At 39.1% G+C, this 25,115-nt stretch overlaps 1 protein-coding gene across 1 annotated transcript in view; it reads left to right on the forward strand.

Annotated features, from left to right (window-relative positions):
• The first annotated feature begins 473 nt into the window (after positions 1–473).
• LOC140243539 (corticotropin-releasing factor receptor 1-like) overlaps positions 474–25,115 on the forward strand; it is a 215,305-nt gene continuing 190,663 nt past the window's right edge. Inside the window, exon 1 of the mRNA XM_072323209.1 lies at positions 474–554. Within this exon, the coding sequence (XP_072179310.1) occupies positions 474–554 (81 nt within the window). The remainder of the gene's footprint in view (positions 555–25,115) is intronic.

The raw sequence follows: 25,115 nt of genomic DNA on the forward strand, positions 1-25,115 counted from the left end.
CAACTTGATGCAATAATGGGGCGCCATTTTATCTTTTTTTATAGGTTACGTCCTCGCTTAAAGACTCTCAATCGGGAGGGTACATGGACGTATTTCAGCCGCGGGTGGCGCCACGTAAACTCGCTTCCGAAGTTACTACGAAGCGAAATGTGTGTGCGCAAGACATCCCTGCTGCAATGTATCGCGCTATAGTATCTCGATTCCTCGCTTGAGCGCTGAGCTCAGCTGAGATGTGTACGTACTGTACATGTGAATTGCATGCATGGTATACGGTAGCGATCGTAATTTCGCCGGCCGTAGTTACAGCGCCTGAGCTGCCTTTACATAATGTACATACGTATACGCACCTTCTATAAGTAGCCTCCTCTCATCATCGCATCGTCGATCGTCGTCACTCGTCAACTACTGTATACTAGTACTAGAGTACAGACCACAATCAGTTGACAATAGAATGTGTGCAGGTAAATGTGAGGATGGCCATCATGGACGATGACACATCGTCATGGGTTGCGGACATGACCGCCGAGCTGTCTATTTTGAACATGGACGATTGGGTCTGAGACCCTGTATCATGTACTTGCTCAGGCGTTTGTAAATACAAATCGGGGAGGCGGCTGTGCCCGTGCAGGGCCAACGGCCACAGTTGCACTGCACAGTGTACCTGTGGCTGTGGTAAAAGGGGGCCATGCACCAACTGACACACCGTTTCATCATCTTCTGTAAATAGATATATATCTAATCAACACCAGAATCAAATCACAATAACATTGGCAATAACTCTATCTGCTAATAAGTAATTTGTCTTGATAGATATCAAATTTAAATGTTTGCCTACTTGTTTTAGTTTTCAGAATTAGATTCAGTGAACAGAAACTGTCAGAAACTAACAGAGAACTGAAAGGCTGTGAATAAGTGTAACTGTGAGTGTTAGCAAATTGTTCATACTATAGTCTAACAGCAAACTATTGACGTTAAAGTGTAACTGTAACTTTTTGTGAGGCTGTAGGACAATGTCATATTTGTGAAATTGTATTTGTGACAGTACCGTAGCCTCGTAGGCCTGTCTGCATGGTTTCTGCTAGGTTCAATCAACTTCAAACATAGTCATTGGTCAAACTATCTATGGTTAGGCCCTACCTAAAATATTTCAGTAAATTGATGTTCATCCTTATTTATTTATTTATTTTTTTTTACAAAAGTTAGATGGCAACATGCTTCTTTTCATAAGTTTTAATGCTCCAAACCAAAGATAAAGAGTGAAAAACTGTGTACATGTATGCCTGTAGCTGTACAGCTATGCGCATTTTTCTCAGATTTTTGTGTTGCCATCTTTAAATGGGATAATAGTCTTTGATAAAGTGACTAAAATCCATTTCTATTTTCTTACAACTTCAACTTCACGTAGGGCTTAGAATCTAGATCTATCATCTAGAGTTCTAGATCTAGACTACATTTATTGTATGATGTAGCTTGAGATAGATCTATTCAATTATTTAAAATTCATTCGCAAATCCTAAATTATATTCTTGGGGAATTTGCGTAATATGATTTGAAACTACCCTAGCCCTACCAGACGCTGTGCGAAGCACAACATCTTACCTTATTTATAACAGCGACTGGGCTGTGTATAGAAATCTACTACCTAGTTCAGACTACTGAAATAAAATTAAAAAAGTCAGTGTCTAGATAAACGTTATATCTAACCGTTACGAGGAAATTTGACTTTTTTTTATAGATCTAACGTTAGACCCAAGACGGTATTACAGTTTGTAGATTACTAAGCTCTACCTCAGACAGAGTCGAGTCTAACCGTGTTTAATAGACTATTAGTCTTTGAGAATAGGCAGTACAAGTAGAAATTTACAATGTTATGGGAGTTAGAGAGGCGCTGTAACGTTATAGGCCCTACATACACTTCAATCATTCATGTACTTACACATCATCTTGATCTGGATTCCTTGAAGTTGTTGACTTGGCCTGGGCTTGCTTGATTGGCGTAAGCCGTGGCATTGGACGTGCAGGCAGCTGGGTCGACGTCTCAGGCTGAGTTACAATTCCACCGTGCATGCGTGCTGTAACACGAATTTGCACATTATAAATTCCTGCAAAACTGTTCATTCAACTCCAGCAAGTGGAAAGCAAATTTTTATCGGCACGCTGACGCTGAAGCTTCCCCTTCTTGCCTCTTACTTGTCCTAGTAAGCATGTTAATAACACGGCTCTCTGCGTTCTCCACTCGTCGATAGCGTCATACAAGTAAATACGTTTGCAGTCTTTCGAGTTGGACGACTGTTTGATCTCCATTGTGAAGTTTCCTTACTAAAGTAAAGGCTAAGCCGAACTGAACTGAACTGAAGCAGTACTTTTTATTGCAAACAGTACACGCACACCACACACATTGATATTGACATACCGATGACTCTATCGACTTTGTATGTTACGATCCGGCCGAACGTATCACAGCTGACATGGGATATGCATCAGCAGTATTGCACAATGATCAAAACAACCTGCCATAGACCTATGCATTGCAACTTGCTATATATATGAAGCTTAGAGTTTTAATATTTCTTCATTAAACCATAATTATTTATAAAACTAAATATTTAATAACGTAATATATAAATAATCCAATAGGATATTTCCAGAAATTTTAAAATATTATTGCTCAGATTGCTGAAATTGGCACCACAGTGCAAATAATTAAACAGAGACTGGAGCCAGGTACGTACGTACACACACAGCTCTCTCAATTGTGTCATGACCGGAGCCCGTAGGAGCGATTTCCATGCGCACGGCTGTAGTGCGGTTTTGTGCGTGCACCCATTCGGCCCCATTCGGTAGGTATTCGGGCGTCCATGTTGAAATTAGGGTGGACAGCTCGCACGGCTCTTGTAGTCTAGCTGGGTGTTCGCTGGTGCGTTGCGTAGCGTCGTGTTCGGCATTCGGTACGCACGGGGGGTACGGTAACGGGAGGAGCAGCGTGTCGTGTTTTTCTACTGAGCTGCAAATCGCCTGCGACGATTGAGCGTCTTTTAATCTCATGCTACTTTTCAGCACGACGCAGGGAGAGAAGAGAACTTCCGCAGCGCAATCGTCGTCTCTAACGTCTGCGTCGCAAATGTAAAGCTTAAAAGCAGTAGACGGAAAGGAAACTTGAAGGAATAACGCATGTGTAACGAAGTTACAACAAACATATTGACCTGGAAGAGTTAATACCCCCCCCCCCCCCCCACTTGTCATGCGTCTAAAGCCAAGTTGCCATCCCATCCAAACAGAGGTACCTTGATAATTCGCAGTAAAGGTCATGCAGATTCACCCAATTAGTCATCGCGTGTTTTAAGGTTCCCGAAGGAAAACAAAACATGTGTATACTGTTAATCACGGAAAACAATGTTGATAATTGTTTCAATAATGCATCATTGTCTAATTGCCGTTTCAAATTGTAGGTTTTATTAGAATGCATAAGCTGTTAATCACGTAAACGTTGTCCATGTGTCTGATTTAATAAGACAAACTTTCAGACCATTACATCATTATATTATTCGACTATCATCTGAATCAATGGGATTACTGTTTCCGCTACTACAATAACTTTCTACTTCTCCTTATACGACCACATCTGTATTACTTTTTACCTTTTTTTTTGGGGGGGGGGTACCTTTTAGGGAAAGGTTGGATCTCATACAGAGAAGCGGATAGAAAGGTCGGAATATGCTGCTTTGTTAAGTTCTGTTTTGTGTTCCATCCCACCCCACGCTCCTACACACACACACACTCTCACGCACACATACACACACATACACACAAGCGCACGCAATCATGGGCAAAGGACACCACCAACAACAGCAACCCTTTACAGATGATATAATACTTTATTATTATTAGTGGCACTCTTGAAACATCGTTATTGCATGGGCATTGTTTCAGGTCGTAATTCGCAGCTTTCATGGTTCACACGGCTCCACTAGGTTCACTCCTATAGTACAACGGGCAAGGTCGTCGACTCGTATTGAGTCGTGCGAAATGGCAAAAACGAAACGTGTCTCATCCATGTTTACCAAACTTCTACTACATTATTATACGGAGTGAGTGCCAACTATCATGTTTACAATTACGCGGCCGAGTGTGACGTGCGTATATTCGCGCAATTTGCCAACGGTTTATTGATCTTGACACACTGTGTCGTCTGCGCGACTTGCTAAATTTTTAAAGTGCAATTTCTCTCCATGCTCGGCTATAAATGTGTCTGGAGAAAATCACCACGTCATATCCCAAGGAATATAAGAACTCTTATATCCAGACAGATTGACGTAGTATTTTTATTATATTATTGCTATGTCATCCAAATTACTAGAGACCCCCAGTAAACATAAAGATACCAGACGCCGTTCTCACAGCGTTTTAATCAAGCTCCATGTAGACATATTACGGCATTTTACATACTGTCGCGTTTTGTTGCGTACAACCCGTTTCATTACGGTCTACTAGGTTTATCATAATCATCATTTACTGCCATGGTATTTTTTTTTTTTTTTTTTTTTTTTTTACAGTTTTCGAATCTGACACGGCGTCCATGGCAATCACGGCCTGTCACGTTTGCTCATCCCGTCCCCCCGCGTTGTCTCACGTCCATCGCGCTGTCCACGGTGGCCTGAAACGTGACTGCCGGGAACATGGTGGAATCTTAGCGTTACGGAGAAGATGAAGAAGAAACAGATAATAAAGGGGAAGAAAAGAAGAAGGAGGAGGAGGAGAAGAAGAAGAAGACGACGACGACAACGACGAAGAAGAAGAAGAAGAAGAAGAAGAAGTTAACTTAAACACTGAATGGACTTGCTCTTAAAGGTAATCCTCAACATCTCTCTCTTACGTTAGTCTCTTAACGCGACCTTTGATGGAATCTTCTACTGTTATCTTATCTGACATCTCAAAATGAATGCGGCGATAGAAGATTTACGCCTTGTCGATGGTGGTTTAAATTGATATGGGGTGTCTGTTATTTAAATGCATCCTTTTTTTTTTGCCTCCTCGAAGAAAAATATGTTTTTGTTGTTTTGTTTTTTTTTTTGCTACCGTATGTTTGTTCATCTATTTGCTCTTAGCTTTGAATCAGTCAATCCAATTCAATTCATTCGGCACAAATAATAGCAGGCAAATACATTATGCACGCAATGAAAAGAAAAGCAATGCGTATAAATGCATATGTTTAACAAATCAACGCCAGGACCCTTTTGCAGCAACTTCAGAGCTTGTGCATTAATAGTGGTGCCCCAAAATAAGAATTATACCAGACAAATTAATTGCTGATAGTAATACGTATTGTGAAAAAAAGTGGGGGGGGGGCGTAGCTGTACTCATAATGAATGGATGAGAATCAGATTTTTACACCTGCCCCTCACTATACAAACACAATACTCTTATTGCACACAAAACATACACCCAAACACACACATTCAAATGTAATGCAAGGATCCGAGCAGAGGAAGGAAGAAGTCTATAATAGTAACCAACAATTTTCTCAGTCATGAATAACACTTTCTTGAAAGTATGCTGTTTCAATTATAGTGTTCTAAAGCGAGAAAGTGTAGTGCTGGATTTGAGATCTGGACTAATTGAATTGAAGTCATGTGCATCTGTAAAACGAATTGAATGAGTCCTAACTGCATTAAATGGACTAATGACATTCTCAGGCTATCCCTTACGCGTTACGCGTATAGAATACTCATGAAAACATGAATGAAGATTAAACATATCATGAAACAAAGCCAGGATTATACCTTGATAACGCTTAAAAATAAACACTAATAGATTTTATCTAAATCGAACAACTTCATAAAAGGGAACAAATATCAAATGGACAAAAATTGGCAAGCTTAAGCTGCGGGAATCACTCTTAAAGGGAAGGTAAACCCCAAAAACAATGTGGATTGAGTGAAAGCAGCAACATTAGTAGAACACATCAGTGAAAGTTTGAGAAATATCGGACAATCGATGCAAAAGTTATGAATTTTTAAAGTTTTGGTGTTGGAACCGCTGGATGAGGAGACTAGTAGAGGATATGACGTATGAGTGGACAACAATACAAAGAAAATATAAAGGATATTCAACAAAAATTCACTTTTCTAGAATTATGAAAGAGCAGTGGACCAACCGCTTTCAGAAAGCAGGGGGAATAATTGCTACCCTTAACATATGTCAATATCAAGTTGATGGAATTTGTAATTTTCATGAAAAATGGATTTTTGTAGTATTTTCTTTATATTTTCTTGATATTGTAGTCCACTCATACGTCATAACCTCTAGTAGTCTCCTCATCCAGCAGTTCCAACATCAAAACTTTAAAAATTCATGGTCCGGAATCCAGGATTGATGACTTGGCAGAATTATGCAGCATTAAGGGGAAAGGGGGTGTTTCCATGATCTGCTATGCCCTTTGTAAAGTTTTACATTCTCCGGTATTATCTAGTTCATTGTGATAGACCCATGTTTTGTTTTGGGGGTGTGTGGTTTTTTTTTTCCTCTTCAAAGTCGGCATTTCGGGCACGAATTTTATCACTGACTGTGACTGAATGATAACGTATTAGAATTTGGATGTCATGGGATTGTAATCAATATTGCTTGTCTGACAAAAAAAAAAATAATAAAAACAAAAGAACAAAGAGGGGAAAGAATTGTATATTGTGATTCATTACATTGTGTGTGTATCACTAACGTTCAGCTGTACCCCGGGAGAAACAGCTGTATTTTGTGTTGCGATCGCTAGTTTTCACTTGTTATATGATAAAATTTGTAAGGCGTTGCTGGGATATACGCTGACACGTAACACTAGTACGAAGAAACGCAAGTGCCGTGTATTTTTCGTCTTTGGTGAAAAACGCGTACGCCTCTGCACAGTCTTTGATTTTGTATTTATACCGTAAAGACTGGTAACGATATCGAGATATTTTTTATTATGTAGTTCTAGTGCTGTCGTTGCTTGTTATTGTTAGTTTGTGTGTATGAGTGTTTTTTACTTCTAACATTTACTCATGTGAAGCACTAATTTGATTTGCAGGTGTATAGCATAATTATGTTCCTTCGTGTTTCCGACCTTTTTCATTCATTGCCAATACCAACATTACATAAAGAAATCCCTTTTTCTTTTTCTTTGTTTTTTCGAAGAAGAATAAAGCCCCAAATTTGGGGAATGAGTGAATACAGCAGTAAAGTCTGAGGAAAATCTGACAATTCATTCAAACTTTATGATTGTTTTTTTGAAGAATTCAATGCCTTCATTCTTGCATGAGAAGACTGCAGCATTTCCTGACGTCGTGCATTGGCAACGATATGATTGAAATATTATGAAAATTCAACATGTTTTCTTTTTATTTCTAGCATAATGAAAAAAAACACACTTGACTTACTTCTTTTAGAAAACATGCAGGAGGTATATCACTAGTACCCTTTGTGCACAGTAACAAGAGGAGGACATGTATACTTTTCTTTAAAAATTAAATTCTAAAGATGTTCTTTCTACTTAAAGTCATGAAGAAATATATATATATATATATATATATATATATATATATATATATATATATATATAGACGATGAAGACAAACAAGTTGACATAATGCATTAGAATCCAACTTCATTTATTTGTAAACCAAATTTTCGACCCTTGCACCCTGAGGAAGATCCGTGCAATTAGAGGGTGGTTTGCAAATAAATGAAGTTGGATTCTAATGCATTATGTCAACTTGTTTGTCTTCATCGTCTTCATGCTCTTATTCCAACACGCGGATAATAATACCATTATATATATATACATATATATATATATATATATATATATATATATATATATATATATATATATATATATATATTATATATATATATATATATATATGTATATATGTATATATATGTATATATATATATATATATATATATATATATATATATATATATATATATATATATGTATATATATATGTGTGTGTGTGTGTGTGTTTGCTTTGCCTTGGCGTTTTTGTGCGTGATAGGAAAAAAAAACTACAAAAAAATCCAGGAATAGGAGACCGCGAAATAATACAATGAGACATGAATTCTGAAACACAGACACAGCTATAGGAGGCTAGATTCACTGAAACTATTAGCTTTGCAATATTCAGTATCCAGACAATCGTCGTTACTAAGCTGTCCCGTTGTTTAAAGTCATAGACTCTCTCCTTTTTTTTTCTCTTTCTCTCTCTCCGTCTCTCTCTCTCTCTCTCTTTCTCTCTCTCTGTCTGCAAAATATTACAATAATTATTGATCATACATACATCCAGAGATACCTAACGTCCCTCTAAGGTTTACTTTTGTAACACAATACATGGGTGACGTAAACCCTTTCATAGCATAATATTATATAGCACAGCATAGCGTATTGACCTGAAACAAAAAAAAAATGAAAAAAAAGAATAACAAGTCAGTGAAATCTGGTCGTAAAGGAGCATTTTACATATCGGTAGAAAAAAAAAAATATGGACTCGGGGTATAAAAAGAGAATTGAGTATCATCTACCCGTCTCTTCCTCGCCTCCTCATAAAAAACACCTCCATTTGAGATGAGACAGGCAGGACAGAGATATCGTATTCTGAGAAGAGAGAGAGAGCGAGCGAAAGTGGCAGATATTATAGATCAAGGTAGATAGATGCATTCCTAGATCGACAACTGGGAGGGGGAGGAATATATCTAATCTATATATATATATATATATATATATATATATATATATATATATATATATATATATATATATATCTTTCTATATATCTATCTATCTATCTATCTACCTACCTACCTACCTACAGGGAATTAAACACCTAGAATAAAGTTATCATGAACAATGATTATTATGAACATGAATTTACTATGAAGGATGGCAAGGATACCACAAAAGAAAAAAAAATCAAGTTCTTTATATAGAGAGAGAGACAAATAGAGACATATAATGATAACTATAATATCTCTCAATGTCTTGTACAGCCTCTCTAATTGTCAGGAGTCCAGTTCTCCAATATATATCCCACATTTGACTCTCTTATTTCAATACATTTTTCTCTCTTCCCCCGTAAAGTTACATTGTATCATAATACTTTACGAGTTCTCAATAGCATCAGGTCTGAAAAAAAAAGTTTAACTCAGAATTGGTTACACCCTTTTAAATTTCCCCCGAATAAGATGGATAATCGTCATGGTATAATCATTCTCCATGTGACGATACCCACCCACTCTTAGTCATTAAAGTCTGAAAACTGCCACATTAACTACCTTACAGCCCCTCTCGCTCCAATCCAAATCCCACGAGTACAATCTAACAGATGCGATCATTGATGACGTGAGAAGGCGGTTAAAACCCTTGGAATACCTTGAAGCTCACTAACTCTCAAAATAAGCCTTATTGGCATTGAATAACTGCTACAGGTTAAAATAATTTCACTGAAGAGCGCCATCCAACGGCGGGTAAAGGCTTCAGGCTTGACATGATTATAACCTTGTAAGTGCAAAAATAAGCCTACGTTATAATCGGTTCCCTAATGCATCTTCTATTGAGCGATAAAGACAAAACGCAGTGCTTATGTATTTAAACACGCTTTCTAGCAATTGGTGAGATCGTCCACCTCTTTTCCACTTTTCAATGAATTTGTAGCGTTATTCTGTTTCTTAGCAACGCCCTCTCTCTCAAACTCTCTTTCTCCTATCTTTCTATCTGTCTATCTATCTATCTATCTATCTATCTATCTATCTAACTATCTATCTGTCTATCTATCTCACTAACTAAGGAACCGTCTATCTATTCATCTATCTATCCATCTATCTATCTTTCTATCTATATATCTATCTATCTATCTATCCATCCATCTAATCTTTTTCTTTCTTTGGCAGCGTAGACACGTTCGGAAGGCCAATTACATCCGTAAATTCAAGATGCAAGTACATTTGACATTGACACAACGAGTTAAAACCGAGGATGAACGACGAATTAATACAGAGTAGTCACGTAGAACACTCCTGCTAGAACCAGTCTTTATGAAACATACCAAAATGAGGACACGGGAAAAAAGTGAAGGTTATTACGAAGAAAGAGAGTAAAAAAAAAAGAAAATTGTTGACGTGTAAACACCTTAAACCGATTGTGCAGGCAGGTAAGGCTGAAAGGTGCATCCATTAGTAAGACGGAAGTGGCGTTTCCTAGTATTAGCGAAAACGTGACCGATCGCTTTTAATCCACGATTTCGTAGATTGTTCGACCATTTAAGGAAAACAAGAACGGGAACGACAACAACCTCCACCTCTTCTAAAATATTGTTAGTTTATTTGCTATTGTTGTTTTATTCATTTTTGTATAACATAGAGATTGGATGTAATTGTATTTACTCGTCCGAGGAGTACTGCAAACATTAATGGAAGTTGAAGGTTATGCGCAGCATCACCCAAAAAGAGCAGAAGTTGGAGTACTGGATAATTAGTAAAAGAAAAAGTGTCGATTTCACAGTATCAAACAGCGAGAACCGGAAAGCTGCATCGTCATTACTAGAGGTAAATAATGGAATTGTTGCCAGACGCGCATCGAGAAGCGATAATGGTAGAAGAGGTGGGAGTAAGGGAGTGTTGAAAATGTGAAGTGCGGGGAAAAAAAACTAGGGTATAACAAACCAACCCCCCCCCTTCAAAAAAAAAAAAGAAGAAGAAGAAGAAAAAAGAAAGCGCTGAGGTATAGTTACGTTCATCAACATTAAAGAATGAAATTGCAATTGCAAAGTCAAATGCAGAGAGGTATCTTATACTAATCAATTAATCCAGTGAGAAAGGGGAAAACACTGAAGAACAGTATGAGACGAGTAACAAGAAGAAGAGATGAGGATCAATGAGCTCTTCATTCAAGATTTTCTCTTTAATCTTCATTTTCAGTTTGCCTCTTATGTTTAAGATTTATGAACAATTCAAATAATAGTACTACAATGCCAATTATAGAGTACGCGTGCTGTCAAAAAAAAAAAGAAAAAGAAAAAAGAGTAGAACCCGTAATCTCAGATTATATTGAGAACAAGATAAGAATTATGATAATAAAAACAAATAAAATCCCCGCCTCTGGGACAAGGACTCCCGGGTCTTGAACTAAGACCATTGTTTTAGAATTAATTAGAACTCCTATCTTTGAATGACACCAATGATGTCGCACATGACAAAGGGGAGGAGAGATAAAGGAAACGGACATACAAAAATATATAATTACAGTACTAACGTCACCGTCTGACACGTTCCCATCTCTATCTGTAGACTAAACAAAACTGAGAAGATGCCCCGGGGTCAGAAAGAAAGTAGTGAGCTAAGAAGATAAGAATGCCCATTGTTCTTCAAAGGAGAGGTCTTCGCCGATATTCAGAAATAAATTAATGTCACCTGAAGGAGGAATATCTGACACTTCCCACGCGTAGCCATACAGGCTATTAGTATATGGCAAGAAGTTACTACAGGCCAGCGTTCAAAGCATCAAAGAAGTTGTGGTGGCCCACTGGTGAACCCGTGGATGCGCAATCTTTGGGTCCCAGTTCGGATCTAATCAGCACCATGAGTAATGTTCTTTAAGCCAGGAACAGAGTCTACCAGTTATATACTGTTATTGATTTTCGCGTACAGATATTTTCGTGAATGAGGAGGTCTAGGACATTTTTCCCAAGATGCCATTTTCGCGAATCGACACGTAGGCTCTCGTGGGTGCACAAACCCTAGTGCATAGCGACATTTTCGCGTGTTGTTAAATTCTCCGTCCAACAGTATAAAATCGCGACATTTGCGAAAATGAAACCCTCGCAAAAATATTGCCTAGACGTTCTGATGGGGGACTTAACGCTACTGATCTTTAAGTTGTTTGTGCTTTGTGAGAAAATGTCATAATAGATGTCCATCTTGGTAGGATTCATACACAAATTATGCGTGAAATGTTTTGCATCCTGACTCAAACAGCACCGATCATAAAGAAAAGTCATAATACAAAGAGTCTCATTTTGTTTTGCTTTGTAATGGTTTGGTTTGGTTTGGTTTGGTTTGGTTTGGTTTGGTTTGGTTTGGTTTGGTTTGGTTTGGTTCGGTTTGGTTTGGTTTGGTTCGGTTTGGTTTGGTTTGGTTTGGTTTGGTTTGGCTTGTTTGTTTGTTGTTTGTTTGTTTGTTTGTTTGTTTGTTTGTTTGTTTGTTTTTTGCTATGATGACTGAGAGAAAACATAGAAGATGGGCTGCAGTTTTCGCCTCAACCAGGGTGGTAGCCGCCCAGGTGTTAAAGGATGGCATAGTATTGGCGGAGATGATGATTGTGCTTTTAACTTTTCTTGCGAGATACCAAGAAACCCCTTATGAGATAATTTAGAGCAAGCCATTTCTAAAGAAATTAAAATCTATGAGATTAGAATCGGTTTTGAATGGCTGAGACATCCACAAACAGAGTAAAACAAAGCAATCCTAATAAAATAAGGGGCCCACCTTTCATTATAGGATTGCTCTGTTTTGGATATCTCAGAAATTTCAAAATCAATTTTCATCAAATAAACATGGAATCCCTATTGGAATTAAAAGTTCTTTTACATTTCAAAAGGAGGTTTCCCATTATCTATCTCTCACACACACACACACACACACACACACACACACACATAAAAAAAATGTTAGAAACCTGAAGTTAGATTTCAAACAAAACTATACGATCCCTTTTAACTGATGTTTCCGTGCTTATTGCATGCATCAGTCCAGCTCCTACTAAACTCCAGATCAAGACTTCCCACCTCCCTGATTTCAATGGTGATCCGAATATCCTCTCGAATCACCTTCTGTATCTGTACGAATTTGATTTTTTCTTTTCTTTCTGGCGCTAACAGCCATGTGGAGGTATGTAATGTCAGTTGATGGGGAAAGGGATCAATACCTTAACCACTCATTCGGTAAATATTTTTTTTTTCACATAGGCCGTTTTCCAATAGATCCATTGGGTCTGACGTATCAACGGTGGTGTGTTTTGCCAAGATGAGATGATGCGTATAAGATTGGTGTCCATTGTGGTCCATGCCATCTCCGCTTCCTTGTGTTCTCAAAACGCTGCTCCAGTTTGCGTCGGTCATAATGCTGGTTAGTCGTTACATTTTGAGCTGACCCGGCGGAATCATTTTCGTGATATGTCCAAGCGTTCCTGACATCTGTCTTCCTCAATGAAATCAATATTTCCAATTTATCCCACTGTTGTTGTCTGGCTGTTTTCTTGAGATCAAGTTGACCTCGACCCTTGAGTCATTGACGTTAAATTTTGATAGGCACACTCGGCAGGTTGTGATACTAATAAGAGCAATCTAAAACTAGAGTTGGAATTTGTCAAGACTGACAAATTAGGTGATCCGATTTTTTTTTAATCAATGATTCGAGTCCTGATCGCAATAGGCATGACCATATAGGTTTCATCTGTGTTTAGAGACATTGGACGTGTGATATTTGGATTCTCATTTAGAAAAGAGAGTCAGGTCTGCTATCTTTGTTACCAAATTCGGTATACACTATATAACGAAGATACAGAATGAAGTATATTTGACCATTGACCCAACTTTGCACAGCCAAGATGGCATCTGAGCAAAAAGTGGTTATTTTGTGAAATGATTCTTGTAACATGGCCTTTGAGTGTACAAAATATGGGAAAGATAGGACATGTATTCACCAAGATACAGGTTAAAACATTTATGACCTTTGACCCTAATTTACATACCCAAGATGGTGTCTGATCAAGTAGTTGTTATTTTATGAAATAATGTACGTGACATAAACTAAACATGTGCAAAATATGGGGATGATAGGGGCTGTTTTTCTTGAGTTATTGCAAAGAAAGTTGCAGAGAGAAAGAAATATCTCAATACATCGAAGATAAGTTTGATGTCAACCAAGTTTTTTGACGTGATCTCGGCGTCGTATGAAAAAATGAAGAATCACTGATGATAGCCCAAAGTCTCAGCTACAACATATTAAAATCTGGGAGAAATTTACAGAAGAGTAAGTGAGGTAGTGCTCGATAAAGACCGTCATGTCAATTTTCATTTCCAGAAAAATTCCCTCCCATAGAGATAACACGTAAACTGGTTAAATTTGACAAGGTTACATTATATCCATTTTCACGTGGTGAAGACATCATCCGATTAAAACTTTGATTAACAAAACTTAAAGAGTATTACATTGGCTACAACATACTAAAATCTGGAAGAAATTCACCGAAGGGTAATTGAGCTAGTCGTCGATAAAGACAATCATGTCAATTTTCACATCTAGAAAAATTCCCTCCCATAGAGATAACACGTCATAATGAAGATAAAGAAAGAAGTACATATGACCTTTGACCCTACTTTGCACAGACAAGATGGCGTCTGAGCAAAAAGTGGTTATTTTGTGAAATGATTCTTGTAACATGGTCTTTACGTATGCAAAATATGGGAAAGATAAGACATGTATTCACCAAGATACAGGATGAAACATTTTTGACCTTTGACCCTAATTTACATACCCAAGAAGGTGCCCGATCAAGTAGTTGTTATTTTATGAAATAATGTACGTGACATAAACTAAACATGTGCAAAATATTGGGCTGATAGAGCTTGTTTTTCTTGAGTTATTGCAAAGAAAGTTGCAGAAAGAAAGGAATATGAAAATACATGGAAGATAAGCTTTAATTTCAACCAAGTTTTTGGGCATGATGCCGACTCCGTATGAAAAAACGAAGGGCACACTTACGATAGCTCAAAGTCTCAGCTACAACATACTAAAATATGGGAGAAATTCACCGAAGCATAAGTGAGCTAGTGCTCGATAAAGATAGTCATGTCAGTTTTCATTTCCAGAAAAACTGCACTCCCATAGAGATAACACGTAAACTGGTCAAATTTAACAATGTTACTTTTAATCCCTTTTTACGAGGTGATGCCGTCATCCAATCAAATTGTTGTTATTATATATCTGAAAGACCATTTAATAAGCTACAACATATTGAAATTTGGACGAAAATCAACTAAAGAATAAGTGAGATATGCTTGAATGAACTTGAAATTTGATGACGTCATTTTGAAAATTTACTTTTTTAACTTTATTAAGAAATTTGATATATTTTAATCATTTTTCCAGCATTGCCAACCCATGAAATGACATGTACAATTCATCAGCTTTCAGAATATGTAAAGAAAATGGGGGGTCACCGTCCATCCTGACGAGTAAAATCGGATTTAAAATTGGCAGTTTTTTGGCATTGTTGCACTGTATATCGCCATTGACGCGCGCGCGGAATTTCAACTTTGACGGACCCGTATGACGTCATTTTGAGTGGGATTGACTTGAAACTTGGTAGAAATATTTCTTGACATTTCAGACATCCGATCAAAGTGAAAAAACGGGAAATTTTCATTGCATATGAGCTGTGCGTGCGTATATGTGCGCGCGCGTACGCGTCCGTCCGATTTTTTCAATTTTTCAAAAAATGCTCCAAATGGTCTGAAACGTGTGCAAAAAAATTTTGAGCTCGATTTGAGCATACAAATATTTCAACGCGCGCGTACGCGCACGTTTTAAGGGAATATATGAATTCTGAAAATATGAGTAGAATGCGCATAATTTGAAATATATGTGACGTAAATTTCATTGAAAAATTCCATTCCATTAATGACATATGAATGAGAATGTGTTTTCATATAATGACGTCATAGTGACGTCACGGTCGACTGATCACAATGATTTTACTTGATGGATCGTCTTTGGGAATCGATACATACATGGTATAATTTTGACATTGATAGGAAGAGGACTTTCTGAGCTAACCGATACACAAATTTTGTCCAGAAATAAAGAAGAAGAATAAAGAATCCGTACAGATACAGAAGGTGATCCGAGAGGATTCTCGGATCACCTAATTGTTGGAATTGAGACATCTAGTGTGTGTGTGTGTGTGTGTGTGTGTGTGCTGTGTGTGTGTATAATGTGTAATATTGTATTGTATGTTTATAGAAGAATGTGATATAGCAGCACAAGTGAGAAGAATACAGCTGCTTATTTTTGTTCACACTAATTCCATATCGACAATGAGATTGATATCGAATGGAATTCAAATAAAGAATATCATTAAAAATGTGTGTGTGTGTGTGTGTGTGTGTGTGTGTGAAAGACAGACAGACAGACAGAGACAGAGAGCTGTTTATAATTCCAGGAAATATCATCTTATCATAGTATCAGATTAAAAAAAAAATGTTTTCTTTGTCTACCCGGTGTTTTGGTTTCATTTGTCTACTAGTCTTTTTCTCCTTCTTTTTCGTCTTCTTTATCTCCTTCTTCTTTCTCCTCCTCCTCCTCTATGGGGGAGATGAGGAGGATCAGCGGGGATCTATAATCCCAATACTGATGGACAGATTATCCCCATTTTACCCAGATTATCCCCTGTTCATGTCGACGGTTAGACTGAGATCAGAAGAGATTATCTCAGCCCACTCTCATTTTGGAAAGGACAACAGCAGCAAAGGTCTCATTGTGCCAAGAATACAAAACAAGAAAAGTGTATTTTAGTAAGAAAATACTGATGTACACAATCGCGGACAGAGAGGCGAAGGGGGGGGGGGGTAGCGTCTAATGGAGTTCATAGAGAACAAGGTTGATATTGTCTGTGGAGAGACATACAAGATAATTATTTCAATGGGATGTAGTCTCGTTTACCTCGTCCGCATCCTTGAAAAAGCGATGGCGAAGTGTAAATAAATACAACGTTTTTCACGGCATTATGGTGTCTGTGCGAGTGTATGTGCGCGCGCCTGTGTGCATTTGTTACGCAATCAACACAAACGAAGGCGAGAAAATCAAAACGTTATTAACGAATGGCGAGGGGGGGGGGTCGGGTGGAAATGTAGTAGCCTTGCTTTGACAAGTGTCATTCTACTTCGTTGAACACGAGTGTGCTTATCATTCACTGATCATTCACCATCATCGTCGCCGCATCATCAGCCTGAAGATACTCTCTCCCTCTTGTGTGTGGACCCGTATTTATCGAGGAGAGGCGCACCAGCGGTATAAACATTGAAACTCGACGAGCCCGTAGCAGTTACACGTGTGTATGAGGCAAGCCGCGCCAGCCTTTCAAATCAGCCGGCAGGAAAGAAGACCTTCAATAACCAATCCGTGTGTTTTCACTTCAGATTTTCGTGCGCTCATCCTTTCTTGCTTCCCCCTTCCCTAGGCTCTCGCTATCTCACACTACATCACTTCTTGTTCCCTCCTCCATTCTTTGCTCCAACCCCCCCCCCCCACCCATCCCTCCCTACTCCCATTTGCTCGAGTTGTCTCTCTCTCTCTTCTTCGCATCAGTTGGTGCTTCGCGCCCAGGAGGGAAATAACGGCTCGAGTTCTGTTTCGGATTCATGTAAATCTCCGCTTCGACCGAAATTCTGGTCCTCTGGATAATGTTTCTGCTCGGCTCAAACCTCATCCCTGCTGCTCGCGCCACACACCACCACTTCGACGGCATCTCACGTTTCTGGGGACGATAATACCCTGATGCCACACGCTGGATACCGGGAGGTCTTTAAGAAAGTCGCATTGTATGTATTATGGGCGACGGGAAAACAATAACAACAAAGGGAGCTAGGTGGAGAACGCGTTTGAGGCACTCTAGAAACACCCGCCTTGTTCTTGTGAACTGAAGAGGAAAGAGGGAGGAGGTGGGCGGATTCTGATGTTAGGCGGAGATTGACTCCAGGGGAAAACTGATTCCTTCTTCTCTTCTCTCTCGTTTTTTTTTTCTTAATTCTCTCTTTCTCCCCAAGCTAGGCTGAGGACTTAATGCCAAGCCTCATTCGCGGATTTGGCAGTAAGCTCAGTGGCACCGCTCTCCTTGGCTGGGCCTATGGACCTGTGCTTACAGCGAAGGGATCAGCGTTATAAACCAAATATATACACTCTGTATCGCAAGCAGATTTATTAAATCATCCTATGCCAGGAGTGCAGCGTTCTGTTCCACTTTTTCGTCTTATTTTTCATCTTGAATCGAAACCTAATTGCAAGGAAAATTCTTCAATTGCAGCAGGGAAAACTCGTACGCGATATGAGACCACTTTCAGAGCTGAAAAAAAAAGCAGGAAAGATAGATAAAATGGAAAATTTTGTGGTATCGTTTTTTGTTTGGGAGTTGTGGCAACCTTGTTGTTAAAGACGGAACTTGGTGAAACAAACTCTAGATCCTGGACTGGACAATGTCGTTTTGGAGCTGGACTGAAAGGTGAACTATCAGTCTGTACTATTTCTGTGAAGTGAACACACAATACCATTTCGGTATTTCATATCGTTATCGGAATATACGCATTATTGTGCATCTGACCCATTCATTACGATGACCGGTCCAAAGAACATCGCAATGGGAAATCTCTACCGGCCTTTTGGAGAGAGGGGCGGCGCTGGTCCCCGGCTCGCTCGCTCCATAACCCTGATCCTTGTGATGCACGCGGCCTGTCTACAAAGGGTAAGTCTTCGTTTTTTTAAAGTGTTAAAACCTCCTTGACTCCACAATGAAAGAAAGCCGGCGGGCTTCCCTTAACGGTATCCACGAACAGGGTCCGTTGTCAATTAGTGTCAGTAGAGCGCGGATGATCCCTATTGAAGTCGGTTGACGCACAACCTCTTTCCTCTTTCATCCGCCTTGTTCCTGCAAGTCGTTCTTTGATGAAGATGAAGCTCCTCCAAGGAAATGCAACAATGGGGGCGGCGGCGCGCAAACTTTCGGAACTTTGAAGCTTTGTTCGCGAGATGTTGTTGAACCCCTTCATAGTTTCCTCCCCCATTCTTGTCTGTTTTCTACGTTGACTTGTAAGCCTGGGATTTATCTCGAATATATGCCTTCTGGAGCCTCTTCCGACTTACCGATAACGGGACCCCCTTTTCTCGACATTAATATACGTCCCTTCCATTCACTTCATTTCATTTTGTACGCGCAATAAACAAAGCGTGGTTGAAAATGCACCTAACAATCCGTTCTTATGTGTTGTCAGGTTATCCGCGATGAGGACCATGTGCATCAATGAAAGAGGTCACTTGTTACTCCCGGTCTGTAGCCACTAATTGATATCGTGCTCTTATCGTGCTCTAGAGGATGGCACGTTTCATGTCCGCAAACTTCATCACCTTGTGTTCGATCACTTCCAGTTAACACACAAAATACTGATAACGCGACTGCAACAAATTTTGTTAATGTCTTAGAGATAACAAAGTGCACGGTAATCGTGGAATTGAAGGCACGCATCATTGTTGATACTAATAGGCAGACACGCAGACGAGAAAAAAACCAATGTTTATAGTAGTAATACAGATCACTTATACACTATTAAATATGATGGAGAATTTCACTTTGTAGACAAAGGGTTGACCTTTAATTGCTTAAGAGGTGAGAAGAGATTTTTTTTTCTTTTCTTACTGATTGCTTTTCTGTTAGAAGGTTAGATTTATCAACACATAGATCAACACGATGTGAACTGCAGCATGACGAAGTTAGGGTTGTTTATCGATATTATTACGATTGTCGCAGATATCGTGGTCTATTTTTCAAGGGCAATTGTTCAAGTGTTAGATGAAAAACAAAAGCACAACGAAAACAACCATCGCATCCCGAAAGGGTGATACCGTGCGCGCTGAACTGCAACATAGCCAGGGGTTTATCTTATTCCTGTTTTGAAGTTAAAGAAAACCCAGTGGAATGGCTTAAATCGTTCACTTTTCACAGTCATGTGCAAACCCTTCGAGTCTCTCAGCAGTGAAGTCAAGCACTGTTCCATCAATAGGGAATTTGATAGCGATCGATGACGCTGTGACCCTTCACTGAAAGTAGGGCCAGTCAGGGTCTGAAGTACTCTTTTTCTTCCTCCTCCTATCTCTGTTCCTTATCCTTCTCCTTCTTCGCTTCATCTTCTTTACCTTCTTTTCAACGTCATCATTATCATCATTATCCTCTTCTCCTACCTCCTCCTACCCATCCTTTTCATTTTGTCCTCATATTTATCTACTACTTCTTCTTCTTCTTCTTCTTCCCTGTCTTCTTCATCTCCATTGGCGAACTAGAATCTACTCGGTGACAACATGGGTCTACGAGTAGCTCCATGCTGACGAGGTGGGACGTGGGAAACACACACTGTGTGTAGACTACACAATATTGTGTAGTCTATCTTCCCACAGTTATCGCATGGGAAAGTCAGATTTCATACGCAACTCGAGGTTTTTTTCGCAAGATTCCAGATATAGATATACCAAGAAGGGGGTAGTACCTCCCTTGACACACACACACACACACACATGCACACACGCACACACACACACCATCTCTCACACAGTCACTGTTGTGTTATTATGACGTGATATCACGTCACTGAGGATGTTGCTATCTTTGACTCAAGCAGCTGCTCACTCTTCAACCCACGTGATTGCAGGTATCGAAGTTACACACATGTATTAACCATCTGCCTGCCACACTGTTTCTCTGTTTATTGTCTGTGTGTGTGTGTGTGTGTGTGTGTGTATGTGTGTGTGTGTGTGTGTGTGTGTATGAATTTGTGCACACTATTTGACTACTTGGTACAGGAAGGGTTAAAGGTATTTAAAGGAATTGGTACACTCAACAAGTAGCTCCGTCTTCTCGAGAACGTTCAATTGCTATCGAAAGGAAGCATCTGTCATCTTAAGTCCTCTTTGCATAATAGCTCACAATTATAATCATACAACAATACATAAAGGGTTTTTGTGTATTTCAGTTGCTTGCAAATGCACACGCACTCTTTACGTAAATTTCTTCAGGATCTTTCTTTGGTGACTTTGGGGGAAGAAGAAGAAGGAGAAAAAAATGATTACCTTATGCATTCCTTGTTTTCCTGAACCGGATCATGTCACATAACACATTTTTTTAGATCGTAACTTCTTCTTCTTCTTTTTTCCAAAAAACAAACAAACAAACAAACAAAAACGAAAACAAAACAAAACACACACACACACACACATACAAATAATGAACACTTACACGCAAAAAAGTCTGTTACCTGAACGCTTGTTAATGGAGCTGTTGCCACAGCAATAACCACATCCATACTTTAGTATAATCCATCTGCCATCAAGTATATAAACAATTCAATTATGTCAGTAGTTACCACTCCTTCGTGATACATGAAACTATAATAGGAGGAAAAGAAACGGATTAAAAAAAAAATTAAAGTGGATTCGCTCTGCACGTCTTATTTTCACGGTATGAACAGTCCAATCGAGCAGGTAATTAGACTGTCTCCTACTGACAATTCTTTTTTTTTTTAATTCTTGTCTATCGCTGTTTCTAAGAACATGAGCAAAACCACATTTTGGAAAGTGTCAATCTATATCTTCTATCTACTGGAGATAGAGGTGGTGTTGTTGTTTGTTTTGTATTCGTTAGTTGTTTTATTTTTCCAGCTTACACTTTGCCTTGCTTTTTATTTCGCTTATTTTGTTCTGTTTGGGGCCATGCCCCTCAATTTTCACAAGATTTCAGCCTAAACGGTAATCAGTTATTAATTAAAACATTTACTGGAACTCACGGAACCATTTACATGTAGATTCTTGGTGAACCGTGTAAAGGCCGCCGTCTCCATCACCATAATTATAAAACAACTATGGTATTGTAAACAAATACATCACAAATGGTGATCAAACATTTTCCTCTCTCATGACTGTTATTTTGGGTTCATATTATTTCAGTACACGTCACTGAATATAACCGTTAAGGAAATCAAGTGCGTCACCAAAAACAGAATTTGGTTACCAAATGAGGGGAAAGTTCTTAACTCGGCATCCAGCTGAGACACTCTTCAACAGGACAAACACAAGAGGAAAAAAAAAACATCTAAAATATTGGAATAAAATAAAAGTCATTGTTTTGCACTCTGAAATGGAAGATGGTTAATAATAGTACGTCGGAACGGGCGGGCTTCAGGGCGTGTGACGTTAAAGGAGTGCATTGACCTTACTGTCTCCAATGTCTGTCTGGTATAGTTGACGCAGTGCCCTTCACCCTCCTGCCCCGCCCTTTCTCTGCTACCCTCCGCTCACCTCTCCTTAATCCATCAACCCTAATAATTCCCTTACAAATATGTTACCCATCAGTCGCCATCACTGTTGTATCCCCCACACCCTGCGCGGAGAAGCTATATAGCTCTCTGTACTGCGTCTGCTGTGTGGTTACTAGCTTATTTGTATTCAGATGGGTGTATAATCAACATCATGATGCATTATATAGATCCCCACGCATTCCACGTTGAATAGATAAAGGGAGATGTGTCTAATGAGTAGCCGATAAACAGTGGAGTGATAAAGACATTAATATAACGAAACCGCGCAACCGTGTCAACCAGTATAGCAGTATCACGTATATGACATTGTTGGCGCCCCACCCCAATCTATTCCCTTCTTCCTCTCCACCCCCCCCCCTTTCTCCCTGATGACAGTGTGTTTGGATCTACAGAAGATAAGTACAGAGTATCTAGATAAGCACCAACTGTAGCGGGTGTTGCCCAGGTATTGCTGTTGGCTCCTCTATTCAGTGATAATGGGCGGTTGATGACGTAACAGTTACGGCGGTATGCAAGGGTACGAGGCGTTATAATAATTATGATATAAGTCTACATTAAATTATAAATGACCTGGAATTCCATAAGGACAGGAAAATTCTTTCATCGGGCTCGTACATTTTAGGCAAATTACACTAAAATCTAAAAAATCACAACTTTTTAATTATCTATTTTCCGTTCAATTTAAGTTCAATATATTGTTTTATTGGTAAAAGTTAAGCTACTCGCTACTGCAGGATTAAGATCGCAAAGCAACATGCATGCGGACTGACGTCCGAGAAAAGACAATATTGTGAGGATGTGATTGCCATAGTAACGGTGTTGCGATTATTGAATCTCGAGTGATATTTGTTATGCTAGGAAAGTGGAAAATAATCACCCCTTTTTAAGTCCCATCTGACATTGTCTGATGACGTAACTTTAGGAAGCCGTTCTCGATTTATCAGCTCTGAAAGAAGAAAAGGTAGGGAGAGGAACGAGGAAGGTTCAAAGAGAAAGAATGATAGAAAAACAAAACAAAAGAAGGAGGAGGAGGAAAAGAAGGATTGGGTGCACTTGTCAGGATCAGGAGCGACTTTACATGTAACTAGGACGGGAGGATGCTGTATTGCCAACTAGTTTAGGGCTGTATCCTCTGCGTCTTTTGTACCAAAGCAACAGTCAAAACTGATATAAGTCTACATCTTCCCCTCTTCCTCTCATTCCCTCATCCCTCTCTCTCTCTTCCTCTCTCTCTCTTTCTCAATTCTCTGAATCCATTCAGTTGCCCTCCGTATATAATGAAAGGCACGTTTGGAAACTGTGCCAGCAAATCGCGACTCGGCGATGTTGTACATTGTCGCCTAGATTTAATCGTTCACTCTTGTCCGTGATTGGTCATTTCCTAGTCGAGGGGGGCAAGTTCAGGTAAACGGTGGCCGAACAGTCGTCATATGTCAACATAGATCAGTGTATCTTTATGTTCGTACTTCCTCTTTGTGTGTGTGTGTGTGTGTGTGTGTGTGTGGGTGTGTGTGTGTGTGTGTGTGTGTCCTCCTTTGGGGAGCAGTGAAATATGTGGGTATCAAGAAAGATGAGCAGCGTGGAATGAACAGCAGATTTGAGATGACGGCCGAAACGAAATAACCATACATCATCATTTTTCGCGTCAAAATAACATAAAGTGTTGAAGGAGATCTCTTTACGACGCTGGCATTTAACGTCCCCTCGAGGAAAAGTTAAGGAAAATCAACACAACTTTGTGTAGTGACAGCAACTGCATGCCGGGTGACTTCGCACTGCAATCTTATAATGATGTTTGGATTCAGACCTAAGTCCTTTTGATCTGGAAAAGTCGCGTGGAATTGTGCCATTGATAAACGCAAACGTCTTTTTGTTTTGTCATTTGTGTTTGTTTTGCTAATTGTCTTGATGATTCATGAGAGGCGGTTAGATTATTTAGAAAGCTTGATGAAAAAAAGAAAAACGACGAAAAATAAAGAATAAAGGACACGCTTTCTTCTGCCGCCTGTATGTAAACTTAGCCTCTGTCGCCGGATGTAGCGCCTGCTAAGTGCCTTACATGAATTTCTTGGGGGTGAAATATTGGTCACAGAGAGCTTTAGCCAGGATTTTAGAAAGCCATTTTCGAACGGAGGGGAGGGGGGTACATAATGGAGCAAGTGGCGTCGTATAATGGATAGATAGTGTGGAGAACCAGACAATGGGGTCCAAAAAAAGTTGAGGGTACGGACATGGGATGTTTGGTGGGGTAGGATTGTCGTAAGGGGTAGGGGAATTAAAGGGATAGGATAGTTCTGTTAAAGGGATAGTACAGTATTGGTGGAGATGAGAATTGGGCTTTAAACTTTTTGCGAGATACCAAGAAAACACCTATAATGTGGTACAGAACATACCATTTTAAGAGGAATTCAAAGTTTATTTGATGAAAATCGGGTTTGGAATTACTGAAGCATCCAAAAACAAAGTAAAACAAAGCAATCGTAATAAAGTGTGGGTCCCACACTTTCTTAGAATCACTCTTTTTTGGTTATCTCAGCCATTTCAAACTCAATTTTCATCAAATAAACGTTGAATTCCTCGTAGAATTAAATGCTCTTTCATATTTCACCAAAAAATGTTAGAAACCTGAAATTAGGTCTCAACCAGAACTATACGATCCCTTTAAGATGGAGCTTCAGGGTACCAACGTTTTGTGAATTTATGAGAAACCTCTTCTGAAATATGACAGAGCATACAACTCTAAGAGGAATTCAAAATTCATTTGATGAAAATTGGTCATGAAGTGTCTGAGATATCGAGAACAAAGTGATCCTAATGAAAGGTGAGACCCACCTTTTATTAGGACCTCTTTGTTTTACATTGTTTGGGGGTATCTCAGCCATTTCAAAACCGCTATTCATCCAATAAACTTTGAATTTATCTAGAAGTGACACTCTTTTAATATTTCGTAAGTGACTT

This window comes from Diadema setosum, chromosome 20 (genome assembly GCF_964275005.1).
Source record: "Diadema setosum chromosome 20, eeDiaSeto1, whole genome shotgun sequence".
NCBI classification, from domain to species: domain Eukaryota; kingdom Metazoa; phylum Echinodermata; class Echinoidea; order Diadematoida; family Diadematidae; genus Diadema; species Diadema setosum.